The sequence below is a fragment of the Xyrauchen texanus genome, chromosome 45 (genome assembly GCF_025860055.1).
Source record: "Xyrauchen texanus isolate HMW12.3.18 chromosome 45, RBS_HiC_50CHRs, whole genome shotgun sequence".
Taxonomy (NCBI): Eukaryota; Metazoa; Chordata; class Actinopteri; order Cypriniformes; family Catostomidae; genus Xyrauchen; species Xyrauchen texanus.
In genome coordinates, this window is record NC_068320.1 from 14,294,016 (window position 1) to 14,316,813 (window position 22,798).

The 22,798-nt window shown below is 39.0% G+C and overlaps 2 protein-coding genes across 2 annotated transcripts; both read left to right on the forward strand.

Annotated features, from left to right (window-relative positions):
• Positions 1–1,109: 1,109 nt before the first annotated feature.
• caprin2 (caprin family member 2) lies at positions 1,110–15,462 on the forward strand. Its single transcript, XM_052118583.1, is given in 22 exon segments — positions 1,110–1,117; positions 3,223–3,463; positions 3,596–3,658; positions 3,741–3,827; positions 4,495–4,733; positions 5,375–5,457; positions 5,639–5,776; positions 5,861–5,901; positions 6,175–6,426; positions 8,140–8,181; positions 8,559–8,672; positions 8,806–8,890; positions 8,978–9,030; positions 9,134–9,244; positions 9,429–9,515; positions 10,508–10,624; positions 10,736–10,910; positions 11,132–11,302; positions 13,125–13,231; positions 13,975–14,035; positions 14,384–14,422; positions 14,425–15,462. Coding segments are annotated over 22 exon segments (2,835 nt in total). The 3' UTR covers positions 14,946–15,462.
• Positions 15,463–17,965: 2,503 nt separating this feature from the next.
• On the forward strand, positions 17,966–19,109 carry LOC127637490 (zinc finger BED domain-containing protein 4-like). Its single transcript, XM_052118584.1, has 4 exons — positions 17,966–18,143; positions 18,227–18,382; positions 18,477–18,665; positions 18,774–19,109. Exons 1-4 carry the CDS (start codon positions 17,966–17,968, stop codon positions 19,091–19,093), a joined length of 843 nt encoding a protein of 280 aa, XP_051974544.1. The 3' UTR covers positions 19,094–19,109.
• Positions 19,110–22,798: the final 3,689 nt, after the last annotated feature.

Here is a 22,798-nt window from a genome sequence, read left to right on the forward strand (position 1 = left end):
AGATGTTTGTACGTGATATTAACATATTTGTAGTCAAAACAAGTAAAAAACAAGTATGCTAGTGCTGAAGAAGTAATCCAAAGTATTTAGTAAGTTACTGATTTTGAGTATTCCAACAGAATACGTTACAAATTACATTTTCAGCAAGTATTCTGTAATCTGATGTGGGATACATTTTAAAAGTAACCCTCCCAACCCTGGCTATGTGTTAGAAAAATGTATATAGATGGATGGATGGATGGATAGATAGATAGATAGATAGATAGATAGATAGATAGATAGATAGATAGATAGATAGATAGATAGATAGAGTGCCGAGGTTGCTCGAGGGAATCGTCCTATATTTGGCTTTGTGACGTCATAATTGCTCCCCAGCTGCTGGGATCCCCTCTTCTATCAGGGCATAAAAAGGTGATAGGCGGCGGCCGTCTGCCCTCTCTGTATACCCACCGCTTTATGTTGTCTTTCCACCAGCTCACCGAAAGGCTATTTTATTTGCTTTGAATTTAAATGATCAGCCTTTCCATCCAAGTCATCCTAGCGACTTGAAACGCAACAAGCAAACGCACACACAGGCAGAGACGCACGAGCTCGGTGAGATATGCCAGACGCTTTTTGCTCGTTGCACCTGTGTGTTATTTTATCACATGCGTCTGACGGTTTACTGGTCCTTTATGTGCTCTCTATGCGTGTGAACTGGCATGGTTTCAGCCTGTCGATGCTGACTTTAGGGTACTGTATGGACAAGATGATTCTGGGTCACATCAGAAATGTCGGATAAAGCCTTTTTAAATGAGCATTTTACTTGATTGCAATTGCTCCGTCTGATTTGCACGTTATTCCAGCTGGACTTGGTGGCATCCGGATGTACGTCTCATGGTTATAAGTGCTGGAATCATCGCATGTGAAGTTATAGCTGCTTTTTAGATGATATTACCAACTGATATTTCTGTAAGATATATTACTTACGGACTTAATTTGTTACATGTCGTGCACGATGTAATATTTGTCGTTCTTGCGTGTAGTCGTAAATGCAATGTCATGGTTCGAGCTGGCTTATTTCCAAACGAAGTGTTTAGATCGTTTTAAACATCAACAGTTATCAAACAATGTTCAGGTATGGCTTTGCTCAATATGTGTGTTTGCTTTATTATTCTGCATGCCATTTATTTTAAGAACGACCTAACTACTTGAATGAGTCACAACGATTATTTAAAGGTACACTCCGTTTTTTTTTCCTCTCTCATTCAAAAGTTTTACTCAAGAAATCAATATTAATTTTAGAACATATGTATGAGCACTCACGTGAGATGAAGACTTGAGTCATATCCTTAATCTTCTAAATGACCTTTTAGTCTACATGGAGGGGGTCGTCTCATGGGGGCTGCAATGCCATTATCACATGACCAAGCAAAGACCACTTAATCTGAGTAACTGCCCTGTTATTGGACACTTTTACTATGGCTTAAATTATTAATTGCTGACTATAAATAGTCAGGTTTTGTAATGCAGTTGGTAACTGAAACCCAGGGCTGAAGCAAGGATTTCTGGACCCCCTGACTGTATATTGCTCTGGACCCCTTTCATATTGTAAAATACATTTTAGAATTTGTTGTGGAGCCCCCTGGACCTCTTGACTTCTTGAATCGTTGCCATCTTTCACCCCACTAACTACAGCCCTGCTGAAAACTGTTGCATTGGAATGATGCTCCATCCGTGCCCCTAGGTGTCAGTGTCAGTGTATGTGTATGTGTATGTGTATATATATTTTTTTTTTTTTGTCATCTTGGATTTATACGTTATAAGTGCACCTATATTTCACTCAAAAATAATTCTCTCATTATTTACTACCCCCTCATGCTATTTCTAAACTTGAACAAATTTCTTCTGTAGAACACAAATATATTTTGAAGGGTGTATGATGCGATTTTATAGAATGTAGGTCAATATCTTTTCAAGCTCAAACAGAAAGGCAGCCTAAAAGTAAGCAACAACTTGAGTGGTTTAATCCATGTTTTCTGAAGTTTTTTTGGATATGATTTCTTTGGGTGAGAAATGGGCAAGATGTCAAGAGTTATAATGAATAAGGACTTTACATTAAGGACTTTGTTGTTTCTAACCCAAAGCTAGAGTTATATGGATTACTTTTATGCTGCCTTTTGTGCTTAACCTTTCACATTCTTCAAAATGTCTTGATTTGTGTTTGGCTGAGTTTGGAACGGCATGAGGGTGAGTAATTGTGCATTATCATTTTGGGTGAACTATCCCTTTAAGAGTGACTAAACAACTTGCATGATGCACTAGGATAATGGGTAACACTTTACAATAAGGTTTTTTGTTAACATTTTATATGTAAAAGAGTTCTCATTAACGAACAATGAGTAATACTGTATATCTTAACAGCATTTATTAACCTTGGTTGATGTTGATTCATAAAGATGTTGTTAATGTTAACATATACCGCTTAATTTAAAAAAAGTCATAATGAAACTAGTGTTAACCAAAATTAACGAGTGCTGGAAAAGTATTGTTTATTGGGGCGGCTTTGGCTCAGTTGGTAGAGTGGATCAGCTACCAATCACAGGGTTGGTGGTTTGATTCCCGGCCCACATGACTCCACATGCCGAAGTGTCCTTGGGCAAGACACTGAACCCCAAGTTGCTCCCAATGGCAGGCTAGCGCCTTGCATGGAAGCTCTGTCACCATTGGTGTGTGAATGTGAGTGTGGATGGGTGATTTACATAGTGTAAAGTGCTTTGGTAACTTCTAAGCTTAAAAAAGGGCTATATAAGTGCAGACCATTTACCATTGATAGTTTGTTAAATTATGTTAATGAATACAACCCTATTGTTGTGTTGTAGGCATTCTGTTCTTGCAGACTATTTCAAGTTACACGTATTTGAGTTGAGAAATGCATTTCTTGTTTTTAATCATTCAAGTGTACACTCCGAATTTAACGATGTGATGACATCATGTGACTGATGTGGTCATGCAATAATGTAGTATACTGCTGTTTTTATATCATTTGTATTAAATGTATAAAATAAAATGCATTGTGCAATATTGTAGTTAGTAGTTGGTATTCCAAACACAAACCATCAAATATTTTGTGCTCCTTCGTGCTTTCTGATAAATCTAATCTCCATGTGCTCATAAGTAAAAATAAAAAAATGATAAATAATAAAAGGTGACCCATCTGTTCCTATCCCCCCTCCTCTTCAGAGAGTCCAAGATCATGGTTCAGCTATCACCACCTCGGACTCTAGAGACTTTGACTTCCTCAGAGTTGGCTTTGGAGATGGAGGATGGGCAGGGCAGCCCTAAATCGGACTCCCCTCGAGTGCTCACTGCTCTCCAGCTTGCCCTCAACTCCTCCTCGACAACCTACTACGGCTATGAGAAGTATATTGAGGATGGCCTTATTTGTCTCAAGCACAAGATCCGCAACATTGAGAAAAAGAAGGTGCCTTTAATGTCTAGTTTAAAAACAAATCCCCTTTTGATTATTCATATGGCACTCATGGAGCACTCTTTATAACTCACATCTACATGTGTGTTTTTGTTGTTTTTAAAACACACATTTAATTTCTTCCAGCTGAAACTGGAGGGATATAGTGAGAGGCTGAAGAATGGTGAAAAACTAAATGAAGACCAACTGGTAAACATTCTTCGCTCTGTGTGTTGCGATCTAGGATATGGGGCGTCTTTCCATATCAATTACACAAGTTGTATTGTTGTAGGAAGCTGTGGGGAAATATGAGGAGGTGGTCCATAATCTTACATTTGCCAAAGAGCTGCAGAAGACCCTTGGTGCCCTCACACAAGATGTAAGATTCTGCCACATACATGCTTTCATAAAGCAAGTAGCTACTCCATATCTGTGCAGTGTATAGAAGTTGTTCTCAAGTAAGGAGTACAGTACTCTTAAAGGGAATTAAAGTTCTCATTTCCTTTCTTTTGCAGAACACAAATGAAGATTTTTAGATTAATATCTCAGCGCTGTAGGTCCATACAATGTAAGTGAATGATGGCCATAACTTTTAAGCTCCAAAAAGCACAAAGGCAGCATAAAAGTAATCCATAAATCTCCAGTGGTAAAAACCATGTCTTCAGAAGTGATATAAGTGGTGAGACAGATCAATATTTGAGTCCATTTTTTCTATCTATCTGCACTTTCAAATTCTTTTGTTTTTGGCAATTTGAATCTTAAACATTGATTTGTTTCTCACCCACACCCATCTTATTGCTTCATAAGACATGGATTAAACCACTGGAGTTTTATGGATTACTTTTATGCTGCTTTAAAGTTCTGGCCACAATTCATTATATTGAAAGGACCTACAGAACTGAGATATTCTTCTAAAATCTTAGTTTGTGTTCAGCATAAGAATGAAAGCACTGTGTTTACATAAATTTGGATGGCTGAGAATTTAGAGCACTCATGGCCAGTTGTGGCGCATCCTTTTTGGTTTGGTCTTCTCTGCTTTAATGTAGTTGCTGAAAGCTCAGCGGAAAGCTGTTCGTCAAGAGAAGGTGATGAGGATTGAGACAGAGAGGAGACGGATGAGCCTGATGCTTCAGGTGCAGTATGTCCTCCACAGTCTGCAGAGAGAGGACGTACAGAGGAAATTCTGCAATGCGAGGCAACATTCCCATTACCTGTCCATGCAGGACATGGAGAAACTGCTGGAGCTGGCTTCATTATTAGGATGTAAAAGAAACCATAGAATGAGGTTTGTGATAAAGTTGAACATCACACACCAGCCTTCTGGACTAATATAGGCAAAAGGATTCTCACACACATGGCAAAGCTGGAATGATTTATGGGAATTAAAAAATTCTGTTATCCAAATTTTATGACCTTTTTAGCCATAAAAATAGCCATGAAAGCTGGCATGGCATTACATCGGCAGCAAACAAACCAGGCCTGGAAAAGTCATGGAAATTGATAATCTTATCATGGAATTTATTTTATGCGCTGTCGTAAAATAATTTAAACAGCTAGATATTGCTTTTGTGTAGATTAAAACATGCTCTCATGCCATAGTTATGTTCGATATGTCGATTTCATTTCGATGAATTGTTCAAAGTGGTTCACAAATCAATCGGAATCATTTATTGGTGAATCAAAATAATTTTATAAGTCCTTATGCAGCATCACAAATTACTTGAGTCATGGAAATTCATTATATTCAAGTTTTTGTTTGTTGATTGTAATATTATTCTAATGTACTTTTTTTATATCGTAAAAAAGCTCTAGTTGTGTACTTTTGCTTATGTGGCATATGTTGGTTAGTTTGTTTTCACAGTATTGTTTGATGTCTTTTTGGTTTGATATTGTGGCTTGATCTTCCGGTTTTGTTTTGTACTGTAGTTTAGAGGATCAGATGGAACAGGCTGCTATTGTTTACTTGGAGCTAATGGAAGGGAAAGAAAAGGCAGTTGCTGGCTCGACATGTGAGTTTCTGGCTCAATCTGTGAATCGAGCAAAATCAGTGTTTATTTTTATTTAATGAAATGAATCAGCCTTCCTTTCTATTTTGCAAGTGATTTTAAATAAGATGCCGTACTGCAGATTAATGTTTGTGATTGTGTTTACCGTTTAGTTTTTTCAAAGGTTACTGCTGTTCTTCCACAGATAAGCACATGAAGGAAAAGCTTCTTCGACTAGTGGACTGTGGCTTCTTTGATCACATATCACTTCCTCAAAATGATAGCCAGCAGAAGACTGAAAAACAAAAGTCTGACCCTCCATCCAGGACATTAAGCCTCTCCAGTGAGACTTGCATTTCACCCCCGTTTTCATAATTGAGGCATTCATTTAAAGTCTATATAACAATTTGTGACGTCTGCATTTCAGCACTGGTGAAACTGAGCTCAAAAGAAGTGCCTTCAAAAGAGGTAAAAACAATTGCATATTGGCAACTTTAAAGGGATTATTCACCCAAAAATTAAAAACTAATTTACTCGCCTTCATCATTCCAACTGTCATTCCAAACACGTATGAGATATTGAGCAGAATGTTAGCCTCAGTCACCATTCGCTTTCTTTGGAAAAAGTTATAAGGGTTTTGAACAAATTAAGGATTAATTATGAAAAAAACATTTGGGCAAATGATCCTTTATAATGTGTTTTGTAAAGACAAGCTGGTCATTAACTTGTGAATGATGCCAGTTTCTTAACAGACGATACGTACCTGAAACGGACATCAAAGAGTGTAGTCCGGGTGAGAAGACTCCCATTCACAACTGGAAGGATGAGTTTTTGGCAATGAAGCAAAGAGAGCCACCGGACTCGTGGGACATGGAATTTTCCGATCCTTCTGTGTCCGCTCAGTCCCCCATACAGAAGCCGTGGAAAGGTGCTGCAGGATTGATTCCGAAGACTCAAGATATTATGAAGAGACCCATAACGGACCCTAAAGAGGTGGGGGGAAAAGAACTGTCTATAGAAATATTCCGTTTGATGTAAATGTGTGCTGCTGAACTGATTCCATGTTAGCATTTTGGGAAATACAGTGGCAAGAAAGTATGCAAACCCTTTGGAATTAGCTGGGTTTCTGCATTAATTGGACATTAAACGTGATCTCATCTTCCAAGTCACAATTATAGTCAAACACCATGTGCTTAAAGCCAACAAGACACAATTCAAATCTTTCATGTCTTTATTGAATGTATCCCATTAAACATTTACAGTGCTGTGGGATTAAAAAGTGCTGTGGGATTAAAAAGTGAAGACCTGCACAAAGTTCAGAAGAAATTTTAGACCATTCTCCTTTACAGAACTGCTTCAGCTCAGCCATATTCTTAGGATGTCAGGTGTAAATGGCTCTTGAAGTCATTCCACTGCATCTCTATTTGGTTAAGGTCTGGGCCGTTACTGGGCCACTCCAAAAGGTGGATTTTCTTTTTTGAAGCCATTCTGTAGAGTATTTACTTTGATGTTTAGAGTCATTGTCCTGCTGCATCATTCAACTCCTACTGAGCTTCAGCTGGTGCACGTCCACCCTGTAGGATATTTGGATGCATTTTGAATTAATTTCACTTGATGATGGTAAATGGTCTAGGCCCAGAAGCAGCAAAGCAGCTTCAAATCTTGATGCTCCCTACACAGTACTTCACTGTTGGGATGATATTTCATGTTGGTATATGTTGCCCCTTTTTACGCCATACATAGTGCTGCGTGTTCTTCCCCAAACAATTTAACCTTGGTTTCATCAGTCCACAAATTTTTTTTCCAGTAGAGTTATGGAGTATTAAGGTGGTGTTTGGCAAACTTCAGACACGCAGCAATGTTTTTGTTAGAAAGCAGCGGCTTCCTTCATGGTGTCCTGCCGTAGATATGCATGTTTAATGTTTTCTGTGTAGTAGACCGACACAGATGAACGGAGATGTTAACCAGTCCCAGTGATTCTTTAAATCTTTAGCTATCAGTTTAAAAAAAAAATAAAAAATGTATAACCTCCATTGAGCATTCTGTGGTGTGCCCTTTGAGTCATCTTTGCTGGACGGCCACTTCTAGGGAGAGTAGCCACAGTATTAAATCTTAATTTATAGACAATTTGTCTAACTGTGGACTGATGAATACCTAAGCTCTTTGAGAACTTTGTAACCCTTTCCAGCTTTATGCAAAGCAACATTATTTATTGTAGGTATTCTGAGATCTCTCTTTTGCAAGGCATGCTCCACGTCAGCAGATGCTTCTTGTGAACCGCAAACTCAATGTTAAAGTCAAAGTAGCTCTTATCCAAACCTCCAACCTCGTATTATTAATTGGATGCCAGGTATGCCAACTCCTCACTAGTTTATCACTAGCCTAGGAGTTCTGTGAATGTTTGAATGTATTCAATATGCGTAAGAACATACAATCGTTTGTGTGTTAATGGTTAGACATCATTTGTCTAAATTACAATAATGATCAAACCAAATTAAGACAAATGTATACATTAATGCAGGTAATTCCAAAGGATTCACATTCTTTTTCTTGCCACTGTAGTTTTCTACTCTGGGTTGCTGAGCCATATTTAGCTATGGCAACAAAATATTTGTAGCCTTTTGTTTCTAAAATGTATTGTCCTGTGAAATGTGGGGGGGGGGAGGGACTGACCTTTTGTTACATCAGATGTGTTGTCTTTCCTAGAAACGACAGAGGAAGAGCAAGGGGGATCTTGAGTCTAAATCAGTAAGTTGTTCTTCAGATTAATCCAATCGTCATAATGTTGACCAGTTGAAGTAACATCACAAGTTAAGCTCAATCGACAGCATTTGTGGCAAAAAAATAATCATTTTGACTTGTAAAAAGCAACAACTAAGGTTATAAAGGCAAATATGTGAAGCATATTTTGAGTGCTTGCATAAATTATTAAAAAAATTGTGTTTGAGCTGAAAAGTTGTTTAAAATGCCATTTCTGCGGGATAACGGTTTGCATTGTCGTCAGTTTTCCATTTATTGCAAAATATACCCCTTCAGGGTCCTGATCACCATTTCAGGGATTATTTTAAGATGATGACTGGCTGCCTGTACATTTTTCTCTATGCATTTTATTTTGTGACTTTCAGGTGCCTGTGGAAATGTTCAGCTCTCCATCTCCATTACCTAAAGACCCTGTGCAGCGCAAAGAGCAGCTGGAGTCCCTGATGGACCAGATCTCTGGCTCCTTCAGTTTCATGCAGGCATGATTTTTCATTTGTCCAAGCTTTTGTCATTTGTTTAAACAAGGATTTAATTCAATGTCTTTGTCATGCTTGGTGATTCCGTTCCTGATTCAGAGACTTCTCTTAACTTACTACTGTCCACTGTTTGCAGGAGTCTCTTCTAGATGGGGAAACTTCACCTAGTAGCATTCGATCAAATAGATGCCGTCCGTCTCCTGGCTCTTCTACTCCCCTCGGTACATGACCACTCCATATTAGACATGAGTTGCATTATAAAAACAGGACAAAATGCTTTTCGTTTACAATATGTCTGTCTTATACAGCACAAAAGGAATTAACAAAAAGTCCATCAGATATTCTGGCTCATTCCCAGCATGTAAGTGATTTAGCAGCAGCACTTTCTATATTAATGAATCCTGACATGTTTGTGGTCAAAATTGCCTTTTGCATTTTAAAATGAAGTTCTTATATAATCGTAGTCCACTCCCTTACGCATCCTGCTCTCTGGAGATGGTAAAGGCGGTCTGTCGAATGGAGATCGTTCTATAAATGACTCTGACCTTGATCTACACCATGAAGAAGAACCACATGTAAGGAGTCACACTTTTTACTCAAATCTTTGTTTTTTTCATTATGTATTCTGCTCTGAGAACATTTGAAATTAAAGCAAATGTTCTGAGGTTGTACACAATCTCTTGTAGCTCTAATAACCAACTTTTTTAGAATGTTACTCTACAACTGATTGATATTCATGATTTATGTCTGTGTGTGGAGATGCAAAGTGAGGGCTTCACTTCTCCACCTTTGTACCGAAGGGGATCCTCAATCTCGCTTCCTCTAGAAAATCAGAGCTCTGTACAGGTGAGTACTTGATGGCTAAATACAACGGGAACATTTTGGAGTAGTTTACCTATACAATGAGAACTGTCATGATTTACTCACCCTCATATCATTCCAAACCAGTATGACTTATGTGGAACAAGGTTTACAATTTTTTGCAAAAAAGACGTGCCGCTGTCAACGAGCCTCATGAATGTGCAACAGACTATAATAGTTATATCAATTATAACTATTTCTTTAATTTCCAACATAACTTTTTTTCAGATGGTCCTTGGTGTTTTATCTTGATTAATGAGTATATCACTTGTCTTTTTATTGTTTTACATTTTTTCTTTATTTCAATCGTTCCTACGTAATAAGAATATGGCAAGTTAATTCTATGTTGTGAATATAATCACAGATAAAGAGTTTGTTGGAGCTCTGTGGTACTTTGAGCCTTATTACGCCCCTTATGTTTTAAAGCTGACGTGATTTCTGCGACACTAGTGCCACCGAACGGAAGTGTAAAAATAATGTTTTCAAAACCGCTTTCCGAATACACCCCTAGTTACTGTTCAGATAGTCCCACCCCAACTCGCACCATTGGTTACATTTAAATTTTGTGATTATTGCCATTTAACTGACCATTTTAAATATTAGCTGATTATTTAATAAATGTAATAAATATTACATGTTTAATTTAACAGTATTTAATCTCTGCAATTTAGTGTCTCATTTACAGTCATACATTTATAAAGGCCACATTGCTGTCTAGGTGTCAGAATCTGCCATTGGGAAAACCCATATTTGTCGTTCACTACTCTGGTTTTGTTTAACTTGTAGATTTTCAAGCAAGTTATTTAAAAAGTCATTAAAGTTTGTTGCTTTTAGTTCAGGTCTGGAAAGTTTTGTTGTGATGAGCTTTACAAGTGGAAACTAAACGTCATGTGGTGCCATAAAATGGCTTATTTGTTTTCCAGTGCTTTGAAAGGGTGTGCTGGGATTTACTTGATTTTTGTTTGTGTATGCATCAGGCAGGAAAGCAGAATTTATGCAATGGAGTATCAAACTCCATGCCTGCACAGACGTTTAAAACCCCACCCAGTCACCGATCCATCAGTGTAGATAATCCCTTCCACAACATTCACTCTGTAAGCATAATACACTGTTTTTCACTTTTGTTTTAACATTAATCCATTCTACATTCTTATCTCGAGCTAATGCACATTTAGTTCAAACGTCTCTCTCTCTCTCTTGGTCAGGTATTTAATGTGGCTTCTCTGCCAATCAGTGAGAGTTCAGTGATTAAGTCAGATGAGAGTGGATTCTCTGAGTCCATGAATCTCAGTTACACTACAGCCAAAACCCTGAGTTTCTCCACCGCCAGCACCCAGACACCACCTGAACTTAACCCGCCTGAAGATGACCTACAGATTGGTATAATATTTTGTTTATTAATCAGTTTTCCTTGTATGGACCATTGATTTGTCCCAACAATTTAGATTTCAGGTTTTCTCACAATGTAGGCTGAACCTGACACACCGTCACCCATGGTTGGGTTTATGTAATTTTATAATGATGGGACTTGACACTCATATAAACTTTGTAAAGGCACATTCTCACTTGTTGTTGCCTACCAATCATATGTGTCCTTGCAGAGGGCCAGTACCAGCTGGAGTGTCCTGTCAGTGCAGGTGGTCACATGTTTTCTGCTCCTCAGCCACAGTCTCGTCTGGGTCAGACCTGCTTCCCCCGCGGGACAGCGAGAGGTATGATGCGTGCAGGCAGGGGTTTGATTCACTCACACAGATCATCTGGTGGCTACAGAGGTACCTTGCTCTTCCTCTGTCTCTCTTACACTCTACTTCACTGTCTATTTAGTCTTAGACTTTTACATTCATTTAAGTATGTAGGTCACATTCTGGAGGTGTTTCCTTTTCTCATTTTTCCTTTTCTCTATGTACACCATACAAAGACCTTTTTTTTGAACTGTCCAATTATTTGTGATTTTGAAGCTGAAGCAAAATATGCTTTATTGCATTTAGTTTTTACATCATACCCCTTTGGAATAGTCTTATAGTCTGAAATAACAAACCCGTTTTATATATAATATTCTATTTACCAGTTTTGCATTACAACATTCAAGTAACAAAAAAAGGCAACAGTTCCAAAATGTATAAAAGATGCAAACCCACAACAACAGGGTTTGAAAAGTGATCATACCTCTGGATTTGATCAATCTTAGAGATGCCTTTTGCTTTTGTGACAGCCATCAGTATGTTTGGATGTTTCTACTAGCTTTGTGCACCTATATTAGGGAATATTTGCCCATTCATCCTTGCAGAATTGTTCAAGGTCAGTCTATTTGTGGGGTGAGTGGCGATGGACCGCTCTAAGTCCGTCCACAGGTTTTCTATTGGATTTAGGTCCGGGCTCTGACTTGGCCACTCAAGAACTTTGACCTTCCTATACTTAAGCCACTTTAGTGTTTGTTTGTTTGTTTTGGCAGTGTGTTTAGGGTCATTGTGATGAAAGGTGAACCACCTGCCCATCTTAATTTGTCAAGCAGAGGGCCACAGATTTTCCTCAAATGTTGGTGTACATGGCAGCATCCATTTTTTTCCTTCAATCCTGACCAATTGCCCAGTCCCTGCTGAAGAGACCCCCCAAACAACATGATGCTGCCACCCCCATGCTTCACAGTAGGTATGGTATGTTCTGGGTAGTGTGCTGTTTGGTTTTCTCCAAATATGGCACTTGGAAATCAGTCCAAAAATGTATTTCTTGCCACGCAGGGCCGTATTAACGCACTGACTTACTGGGGCTTAAGCCATTGTCGCGGCTTCCTCCACCATATTCTCCGTCGACTTTCTCGGGAAGGCACTCATGAAAGCCCATTCAGCGGGAGACACCGATGTAAATGCAGAGAATGTGTGCAATGGTGTAATCCCTCTGTGTAGCGCATGATGATTGAGTGCATACCCCCTCAGCTAAAAGGCCTTGTAAAGTTGCCGTTGGCCTCTTGATAGCTTCCCAGATCAATATCCTCCTGGCACAGTCATCCAGTTTGGAGGGATGACCCGATCTAGACAAGGTTTTGGTGGTGCTACACACTTTCCCTTTCTTAATGCTCTGAACGGTACTCTGAAATCTTTTTGTACCCATCTAACCTGCGCCTTTCCACAATTTTATCCTGGAGCTCTTTTGAAAGCACCATTCCAACCATGATGAATTCATTACCATGCACTACTAGTAATCGAATCCTCCTGGAAAGGTTTTCGGTTTTATTAAGTAATCAAAACTATTTACAATTGGTATAAGGTGGGGGCCAATTAGCAAGGTATATGATCTGAAAGGTGGCTGGTTGCACAGAAGCAAATTTATGGGGCTGGTCACTTATCCAAACCAGGTACTTTACCAATTAATTTAATGTTCAGAATATTTTTATTTTCTCTTTGTTGTTGACGGTTATGATGTGTAAATACAGCTGCATAAGGTTAGAATGAATTTATTTACATTTCCAGGGTGTAGTGTGATTACAAGGATTTTGGTATAAGGATAATGTATGATTACTTCAGGCACTAGAAAATATTTGGGTATGTTGTATGAAACTGCTTCTTTTTGTGGTTGTTGCTTGAACCTGTCTGGCAGGTGGTTATGAGGCCTACAGAGTGAATATGCGCTCTCCAGGAGGGGGCTTCACATCCCAGACCCATACGACACACCGAGACCATGGATCTGCCCTTTATATGTCCAGAGTAAGGCACTGACTGACTTGATTGGTTTAGACCTCTGATCTCCACTGTGGTTTCAGTTTTATTTATTTTTAAACAATCTAAAGTGTGAGTTTTGTGATATTTGTGAGATCTGTCATTGATATGCTCTTTAAAGGAATATTCTGGGTTCAATATAGGTTAAGCTCAATCAACAGCATTTGTGGCATAATGTTGAGTATCACAAAATTATTAAAAAAATAAGAGGTTAGAGGCATTTACGATGTAAGTGAATGGGGTTTAGAGCTTTAAAAGACAGAAATTTGAATCTTATTTTATAAAAGCGCTTATGTTAATTCTTCTGTTAACGTTTTATTTGAGCTGCAAAGTTTTTACATCGTTTTAGTGTTTACAAGTGTTATGTCGTCATGGCAACGGAGTTGTAAAATTGGCTATCACTTTACACAGAAAAGGTTAATAAGCTGTTTGTATTATGCTAAACTCATGTTAACACAGATTGCTTGCATCTTGTGTCTATACGTTTGAAACCGTGAGTATTTTAACGTTTACTGATTTGCCCCATTCACCTCCATTTAGAAGTACCTTACTGGAACCCAGATTTTTTTTTTTTTTTTTTTTAGAAAGAAATAGAGGGACTAGTTGATTTTATTTTTGTGGTAATAAACAGCATGCCACAAATGCTGTTGAGCTTAACTTGCAATTAACCTGGAATATCCCTTTTTAAATGAAAGCCTAGTCAGTTGTTTTGCTTTTTGTTTTGGTTACAGGAAAACGGGTATCAGCAGAGTTTCAAACGAGGTGGAGGTACAGCAACGCAAAGGAACAGTGGTATAAACTTTCACATATACCCAGTTCTTCATTAAATATGTAAAGGATAATGTACAGTCAGCTGGTCATTATTGCAAAATAGTGATTACACAAGGGTTTTATTAAAATAAATAAATGGACATGTGCGAAAAACCCACAGAGTGAAACCTGTATGTAGAAAGTCCTTTGCCTGGGACAACCGTCAATTATACAGTTTAGCTGTCGTTATAAAAAAAATATTTGATTGTAGATAGCCATGATTGACCAAGCAGATTTAATGTCTGGAGAATGGCTCATGTCTTTGAGAACCCTATGCAACCATAAATCTATGGGCTTGTTCTGTCTCTCTCTTGTCTCTTCACCTTGTAGCCGGTTGGAGTGACTCCTCACAGGTGAGCAGCCCGGACAGGGAGGGGCGTATCCACTCGACTCAGGAATCAGTGACACACTCTCCATCACACAAACGGATGTTCCCATGACCCCCCAGGGAGCCCACACACTGATGCCCGTTCATGTGTACCCACTCAACCAACTCAGAGTAGCCTTCTCCGCTGCCCGCACAGCCAATTTCGCCCCTGGCACTCTGGATCAGCCAATCGCCTTCGACCAACTGCACACCAACCAAGGTGACATGTTTGACACGGCCACCGGTCGTTTCACCTGCCCTGCTGCGGGCACGTACGTCTTCCTCTTCCACATCCTGAAACTGGCAATCAGTGTGCCCCTGTATGTCAACCTCATACGCAACGAAGAGGTGATTGTGTCCGCGTATGCTAATGATGGAGCTCCAGACCATGAGACCGCCAGTAACCATGTTTTACTCCAGCTGTTCCAGGGAGACCAGGTGTGGCTGCGACTGCATCGTGGCGCCATCTATGGCAGCAGCTGGAAATACAGCACTTTCTCTGGTTTCCTTCTGTACCAGGACTAAACATGTATCTCCCTTACATAGGCACAATAAAGGAAGATGGGGCATTTTGGATTTATTGACGGTTGTAGTTAATCTGCACTTATTGCGCTTTGTTACGCATGGTGCAACTGCATGTTTAAACGTTCATGTTCATTAGTACAAAGTCTGTTGAAGCTAATGTTTGTTTTTGGATGTTTACATGGATTTAACCAGATTTACCCTCCCCTTTTTTTTTTCTTTACAGATAATTGAAAAGTATTGCTGTATACCCTTGTAACCAAATGTAGCTGCATTAAATGTGTACTAATTGAAAGTCTTAACATTCAGAAATGAATGTGTTTGTTCCTGTGTTCACTAAACGACTCTGTATGCTTGATCAATTTAGATGAGAAATGTTTCCCACCCATGCAAATGTATGCAACTGGTGCCTTTCCTTTTGGGTCACAGAACACTTTCTAGTTATAATTGACATGTTGAGCACTTTAAAAAGGGACTTAGTGGCCTTGTTGGGGTTTGGGTATATGTGTGTACCTGTGAGTTTGTCTGTGTATATACTGTAAGTGTCCTCATTCTGAAAATCACTTGAACGTTGATTCTGCCAAAATGGCTCCCTCTTGTGCCTGAATAATAAAAAAGTGCAGTTACCTTTTGTGGTGGCTTTATTTGTATCTAATAATGTCCAGTGATTGTATAACAGATCTAGCAGTTTAAGATCTTGAGTTAAGAATGGTCTGCTTCGTGTGTTTGAACACTGTCACCCTGCTAGATGGTAAGTGATGATACAAGCTCTGTATTTTTAGGAGGGGAGTATGTTTAACTTTCATGAAAATATCACAATGTACTTTATTTTTTTTTTTTAAAGGGTTTAGTTCATCCCAAAATAAAAATGATCTCATTTACTCGCCCTCATGCCAGCCCAGATGTGTATGACTTTATTCTGAAGAACACACATGAAGGTTTTTTTCAGCTCTGTAGGTCCATACAATGAAAGTGAATGGTGACCAAAAAATTTGAAGCTCTCAAATGTAAATGCAGCATAAAATAATCCATACAACTGTTTGATCCATGGCTTCTGAAGCGATATAATCAGTTTTGGGTGAGAAGACCAAAATGTAACAGTGTTATCTTGCCATTGAAGTGTCTAGGCATAATCATGATTCCAAGTGTAATTGATCTTGAAATCATGACTCCTTAAGAGACCACTGATGTCCAGATTAAAAGTGAAGGAGTTATAGTTTGGTCTGTTCTTACCTAAAACAGATTAGATTGCTTCAGAAGACAAATTTAACTATTGGAGTCTATGGACTACTTATTATTAAGGATGGCTGGCGCGAAACAGACGTTCCGAAGCAAAGATGATTCGAAACACTGATCCGAAGCGTGATTCAAAACACCCACGTCACGTGACAACGGCTAAATGAAGCGTCTAAGTGTTTCATCAGGTGGAGTGCTCCGCCGAATCAGGGTTTCATTGATTGGTCGGTTCGGGAACAAATCACACAATCACACAGTATAAAAGTTTTGTCAACGCATTTTCATATCGTGGGTTTTTGTGAGAGGAGTTTGGTTTTGAGATAGTGGATTTTTGGTGATATAGTGACATTTATAGTGCGATTTGTTTAGTTATATTTAGGATTTAATTTACATTTACACATTGACTTAGAGACACACAGAGTACATATAGTGACACATGAATAGACGCATTGATAGAAATATATATATATATATATATATATATATATAGATTAATAGATAGATACATATATTACAGATACATATAGATTATTAGATAGATAGGCTACATATAAAATAGATAGATAGATAGATAGATAGATAGATAGATAGATAGATAGAAATGGAGGCTCCACAGAAGAGATGCCGTACATCTGTGGTGTGGGAGCATTTCCATTTGGAAACCCCAAATAAAGTGAGATGTGTGTATTGTGATCGGCAGCTCGCCTACTGCAACAATACATCATCCATGATGCGCCATTTGAGGAGCATTCATCCTGCCATTCTGCAGGGTGCAGAGGATGGTAGTGTTCCCCTGTACCAAGGCCTGCTACTGACACTGCTGGGCCATCTAAGCAAGGTATGCATTGTTTGAAATATAGGCTAATTATAAGTGAAATATAATAACTAAGTGTTGGGCCATTGTTTAGAAAGGCCATGGACTAAGACATGCCTAACATCCCAATCACAACTGCCAATCACTTTAAAAACAAATGTTGTCAATATAATATTATACTTTGTGAATATACATTTTATATGTCTACATATGAGTACCCAATCTACAGCCAAGACATCATTTTGTTTTTTTGTAATTGTTGTATTTCTATAATGCACTTTATCTTTCTCTGCACACTGAGCATAAATATTCATAACATAACTTTGTTTAGGAAGGTTTCCAAATGAACCAGTAGACTACTTTCACGGTAGGCTACTATTTTTCCAATATATTTGTCTGAAAGTATGTTTTATCTTCTCTTTTAAAAGGCAGACAGAGGGAATTGGATGAGGCTCTTCTGAACATGGTGGTGAAGGATCTGCAGCCCTTCACCATCGTGGAGGATGAGGGTTTCAGGGCCTTTGTGAACAAGCTTGATCCAAGCTATGTCCTCCCATCCCGGAAGGTGCTTAAAACAATGGTCAGCGAAAGGTACAACACAACCAAGGAGAAGACAATGGAGGACCTACAAAGGCGGAATTTGTTAGCCTTACGGCTGACATGTGGTCTTCCATTAATATGGATGGATATCTTGGTGTAACATGCCATTACATAACACCAGAGGCAACAATGGAAACTGTTTTACTGGGTGTAAGGAGGTTTTACCAAACCCACACAGCCCAGCATCTCATGGAGGCTAAAGCCTTGCTAATGGCTGAGTGGGGAATAACCTCCAAAGTTCACTGCATGGTGACTGACAATGCATCCAACATGATCCTAAGTGCCCAGCTACTCAACCTTCGCCATGTCCCATGTTTTGCTCATAATTTGAATTTGATAGTGAAAAAGGCCCTGGATCAAACCCCAGTCATCAATGAAGTTCAGCCAGAAAGCCAGAAAGATAGTGGGGTTGTTCAGATCCAGCTGCAAAGCAAAGGACAAGCTTGTGGAGATGCAGAGCTTGATGGGCAGACCAAGTCTGAAAATGATACAGGAGGTTGAAACGAGATGGAACAGCACATTCGACATGCTACAACGCTTGTATGAGCAACGTGAGCCAGTGGCTGCTGCACTTGCCAATTTAAACAGTGATACTGCTCCCCTGACAAGTCTTGAGTATGACATTATTCAACAGTCATTGACACTTCTTCAACCATTCAAACTAGCAACAACAGAGATGTCAGAGGAACAGAGAGTGTCTGCTTCAAAGCTCATACCATTGTACAGGATGTTGCAGCACAAGCTTGCACAGAAAAAGGAAATGCAACGCAGGAATCAACTGTACAATTAGGTAGGACACTATGACCATACGTGTAATTGGCCATAACTCTCATATTGTTGTCATTATTTTAATTAATATGGTTTTCTCTTGTGTTGGCTCATAGGCTCACATCTACAAGAAGGTCTGCACTCCAGATGTGGAGGGTACGAGACTTTTAGAGCCTTGGCACTGGCTACACTGCTGGACCCAAGGTTTAAAAATGTGGCTTTTGGAAATCCTGCCAAAGCCCTGGATGCTGAAAAGCACATCACACTGGAGTGTGCTTCACTGATGCGTTCAAACACAACTCCTGGTGAGTTTCAGTCTATGTTATCTTATGTAATGTGATTCATGAAATTTATACTTCATATGTGTTGTCAGTTTATGATTTGTTACTAATTGCCGTTTTCTTTTAATTCAGAACCACAAATGTCAACATCAGGCCCATCATCAACACCAGTTGAAACACAAGACAGTTTATGGGAACATTTTGACAATCGTATCCGTGAGACCCAGATGATACACAATCCTACAGCTGATGCCACAGTGGAAGTGAAAAAATACCTCAGCGATGCGTTTTTGCCCAGAACTCATGATCCTCTAACTTACTGGAAAGAGAGAGCAGTAATCTTTCCTCATTTGTATGTCCTAGCTAAAAAATATCTTTGTATGCCAGCAACAAGTGTCCCTTGTGAGAGAATTTTTTCAAAGGCTGGAGAAATTATCTGTAAAAAGAAGTAGGCTGAGTCCTTCAACAGCAGAGAAATTAATATTTTTGAATAAAAATCTATAAGAAAGGGAGACATTGTGGCTTGATTTATTTTTATTAATATTCATTTTTCATGACCAAAATCACATTATGCAATGTGAAGAGACTACAGGTTACAAGCTTCATATATTACAAAAATACAATAAAAAAAAAAAAACAACACATTTTTTTATTAGCTCTTTGTAAAGGTTGTTTCAGATCAACACCTGCAAGTGACCACTAGGTGTCACCGTGGAGACGGGTTTCGGATTGATTCGAAGCCTCGAAACAAAATGGCACATTTGCTTCGACTGTTTCATTGCTTCACGAAGCCTCGATCTGCCCATCTCTACTTATTATGCAGTGTTTACGTGCTTTTTGAGGCTTAAAAATGTTGGTCACCATTCACATTCACCTTCAGGCCTAAAATATTCTTCTATACATCTGTTTGTGTTCAGCAGAAAAAGAAAGTCATACACATCTGGGATGTCATAAGTGTGAGTAAATGAGAGAATAACTTTTTTTTTGGGTGAACTGTCCCTTTTATGGCCCTAAAATAGGCTTCATGCTGTACAGGTGAAACTCGAAAAATTAGAATATCATGCAAAAGTTCATTAATTTCAGTAATTCAACTTAAAAGGTGAAACTAATATATTATATAGACTCATTACAAGCAAAGTAAGATATTTCAAGCCTTTATTTGATATAATTTTGATGACTATGGCTTACAGCTTATGAAAACCCCAAATTTAGAATCTCAGAAAATTAGAATATTACGTGAAATCAATAAAAAAAAAAGGATTTTAAATACAGAAATGTCGGCCCTCTGAAAAGTATAATCATGCATATGTACTCAGTACTTGGTTTGGGCCCCTTTTGCATTAATTACTGCCTCAATGCGGCGTGGCATGGATGCTATCAGCCTGTGGCACTGCTGAGGTGTTATGGAAGACCAAGATGCTTCAATAGCGGCCTTCAGCTCTTCTGCATTGTTTGGTCTCATGTCTCTCATCTTTCTCTTGGCAATGCCCCATAGATTCTCTATGGGGTTCAGGTCAGGCGAGTTTGCTGGCCAATCAAGCACAGTAATACCATGGTCATTGAACCAGGTTTTGGTACGTTTGGCAGTGTGGGCAGGTGCCAAGTCCTGCTGGAAAATGAAGTCAGCATCTCCATAAAGCTTGTCTGCTGAAGGAAGCATGAAGTGCTCTAAAATGTCCCGGTAGACGGCTGCGTTGACTCTGGACTTAATAAAGCACAGTGGACCAACACCAGCCGATGACATGGCTCCCCAAACCAACACAGACTGTGGAAACTTCACACTGGACTTCAAGCATCTTGGATTGTGTGCCTCTCCATTCTTCCTCCAGACTCTGGGACCTTGGTTTCCAAATGAGATGCAAAATTTGCTCTCATCAGAAAAGAGGACTTTGGACCACTGAGCAACAGACCAGTTCTTTTTTTCTTTAGCCCAGGTAAGACGTTTGACATTTGAAGCCCATGTCCAGGACCCGTCTGTGTGTGGTGGCTCTTGATGCAGTAACTCCAGCCTCAGTCCACTCCTTGTGAAGCTCCCCACACATTTGAATGGCCTTTTCCTGACAATCCTCTCCAGGCTACGGTCATCCCTGCTGCTTGTGCACCTTTTTCTTCCACACTTTTCCCTTCCACTTAACTTTCTATTAATGTGCTTTGATACAGCACTTTGAGAACATCCAACTTCTTTTGCAATTACCTTTTGAGGCTTTCCCTCCTTGTGGAGGGTGTCAATGATGGTTTTCTGCACAACTGTCAGGTCAGCAGTCTTCCCCATGATTGTGAATTCAACTGAACCAGACTGAGAGACCATTTAAAGGCTCAGGAACCCTTTGCAGGTGTTTAGCTGATTAGAGTGTGACACTTTGAGCCTACAATACTGAACCTTTTCACAATATTCTAATTTTCTGAGATTCTGAATTTGGGGTTTTCATAAGCTGTAAGCCATAATCATCAAAATTATATCAAATAAAGGCTTGACATATCTTACTTTGCTTGTAATGAGTCTATATAATATATTAGTTTCACCTTTTAAGTTGAATTACTGAAATTAATGAACTTTTGCACGATATTCTAATTTTTCGAGTTTCACCTGTATATGCAAAATCTAATTTATTTTATACATTTAGTACATTTTCTTGACAGGTTTCATTAGAATCCCTCCATGAGACTACAGATGGCTTATAAAAACATGTATTATTTTAAATGGTGCTTGACTGACTCATGGGCGCTGCCATGTTGAGATCAAATGACCAGCCGAATGTGACTCAATTGTAAACTTTCATTCATGGAATAAATGAATTCCAACTGATTTAAACCGCCACCGAATAATACTGCGTGATGCTGCACCCAAACCGTTAGATGTCAGAACAAAACAACACAAAATGAAATGACTGCCAGAGCCCTTCTACACAAGTTGACTATTTTAGCATAAAATTGCACTACGCGTCGGTCCCATCTGTACACTGGCGAGGAGACCAGATAGGCAATTTTTTTAATGGATGCTAATGGCAAAAATGCTGAATAAGCTGCTTTTGAGAGGAAACAGCTCGTCACTTAATGAACTGACCACCTGTCCGCTCATCCTCAACATGTTTTACACCAAAAAAATCATTTTGTAATTAACTATGTGTGGAGTTTACTACGACGAAATGGCTGTTTTATAAGAGAAGAGTGGACAATTTTGCGACAGGTACGTGTCAGTTTACGGCATTTTCATGGTATCCGCAAACGGCGACTTACTGTCGTAACTCGCTAGTTGACCGTTACGCGCTCTCATAAGGTAAAAAGGTTATTTTTTAAGTTTTTAAAAGATCTCTGTTACTGCTACTCACCTGAAGTTACTTATTGCGCTCAGTCGGCCAGTACTCACAAAGCTGAACGCTTGTCTAAATTAAAGAAGCTTTTATTCTGAAAGTTAAAAAAGAAAAATAGCTATATGTAAGGAATGCAGACGGGAAATCTTCTGGAAAAGTATATTTACATTTTGGTGGCATTGTCGTGGACATCCTGCATCAGTTGGAGTTGGAGCCAGCTCGCTGAAAGGTTTGGTTGAGTTTTGCATTGTTTCCTCCACTGCCCCATAACTACTACTTCTGAGGCAGAGATGTTCATTAGAATCTCTTTTGTCTGTCATGAAAGTAGTAATGTCTTTGCATGTTTGATTCAACATTTATTGAGGTGATCTCCAGAGGGCGCTATTGCATTACACATTGAACACTGTTGTACTCGGCATAATGGGAAAAAAGAGATCAATTCATTTAGTAGGACTTCGCATTTCCTGCCTTGGGATATGATTGTCGCAGTGCACACATGTTTACTTACCACTGTTGTAACAGCTGAGTGTGCTTGCTCGTTTTGCATTCATTTAACAAATGTTTTGCCTTTATAGTGTGCCTTTGATTCCTCTACTTCTGGCTTTAAAGATTTGGAAACATATTGAGTCAGTCCTCCGATTATTCCCTGTGACATTGTGACTTGCTTTTTTTTTTTTTACTAGGGTTAAGTTGTCCGAGGCTCATATGGTTATTTAAAAGGTAAAGTGTGTAATTGTTTTTCCTAGTTAATTCACAGAGACTATTTGTAGGTTAATTTCTCCAAAAAGTGTAAACTCGGTGGTGCTTTAAAAACATTGCTCTTTTTGTTTGAGTATCCTGACCAGC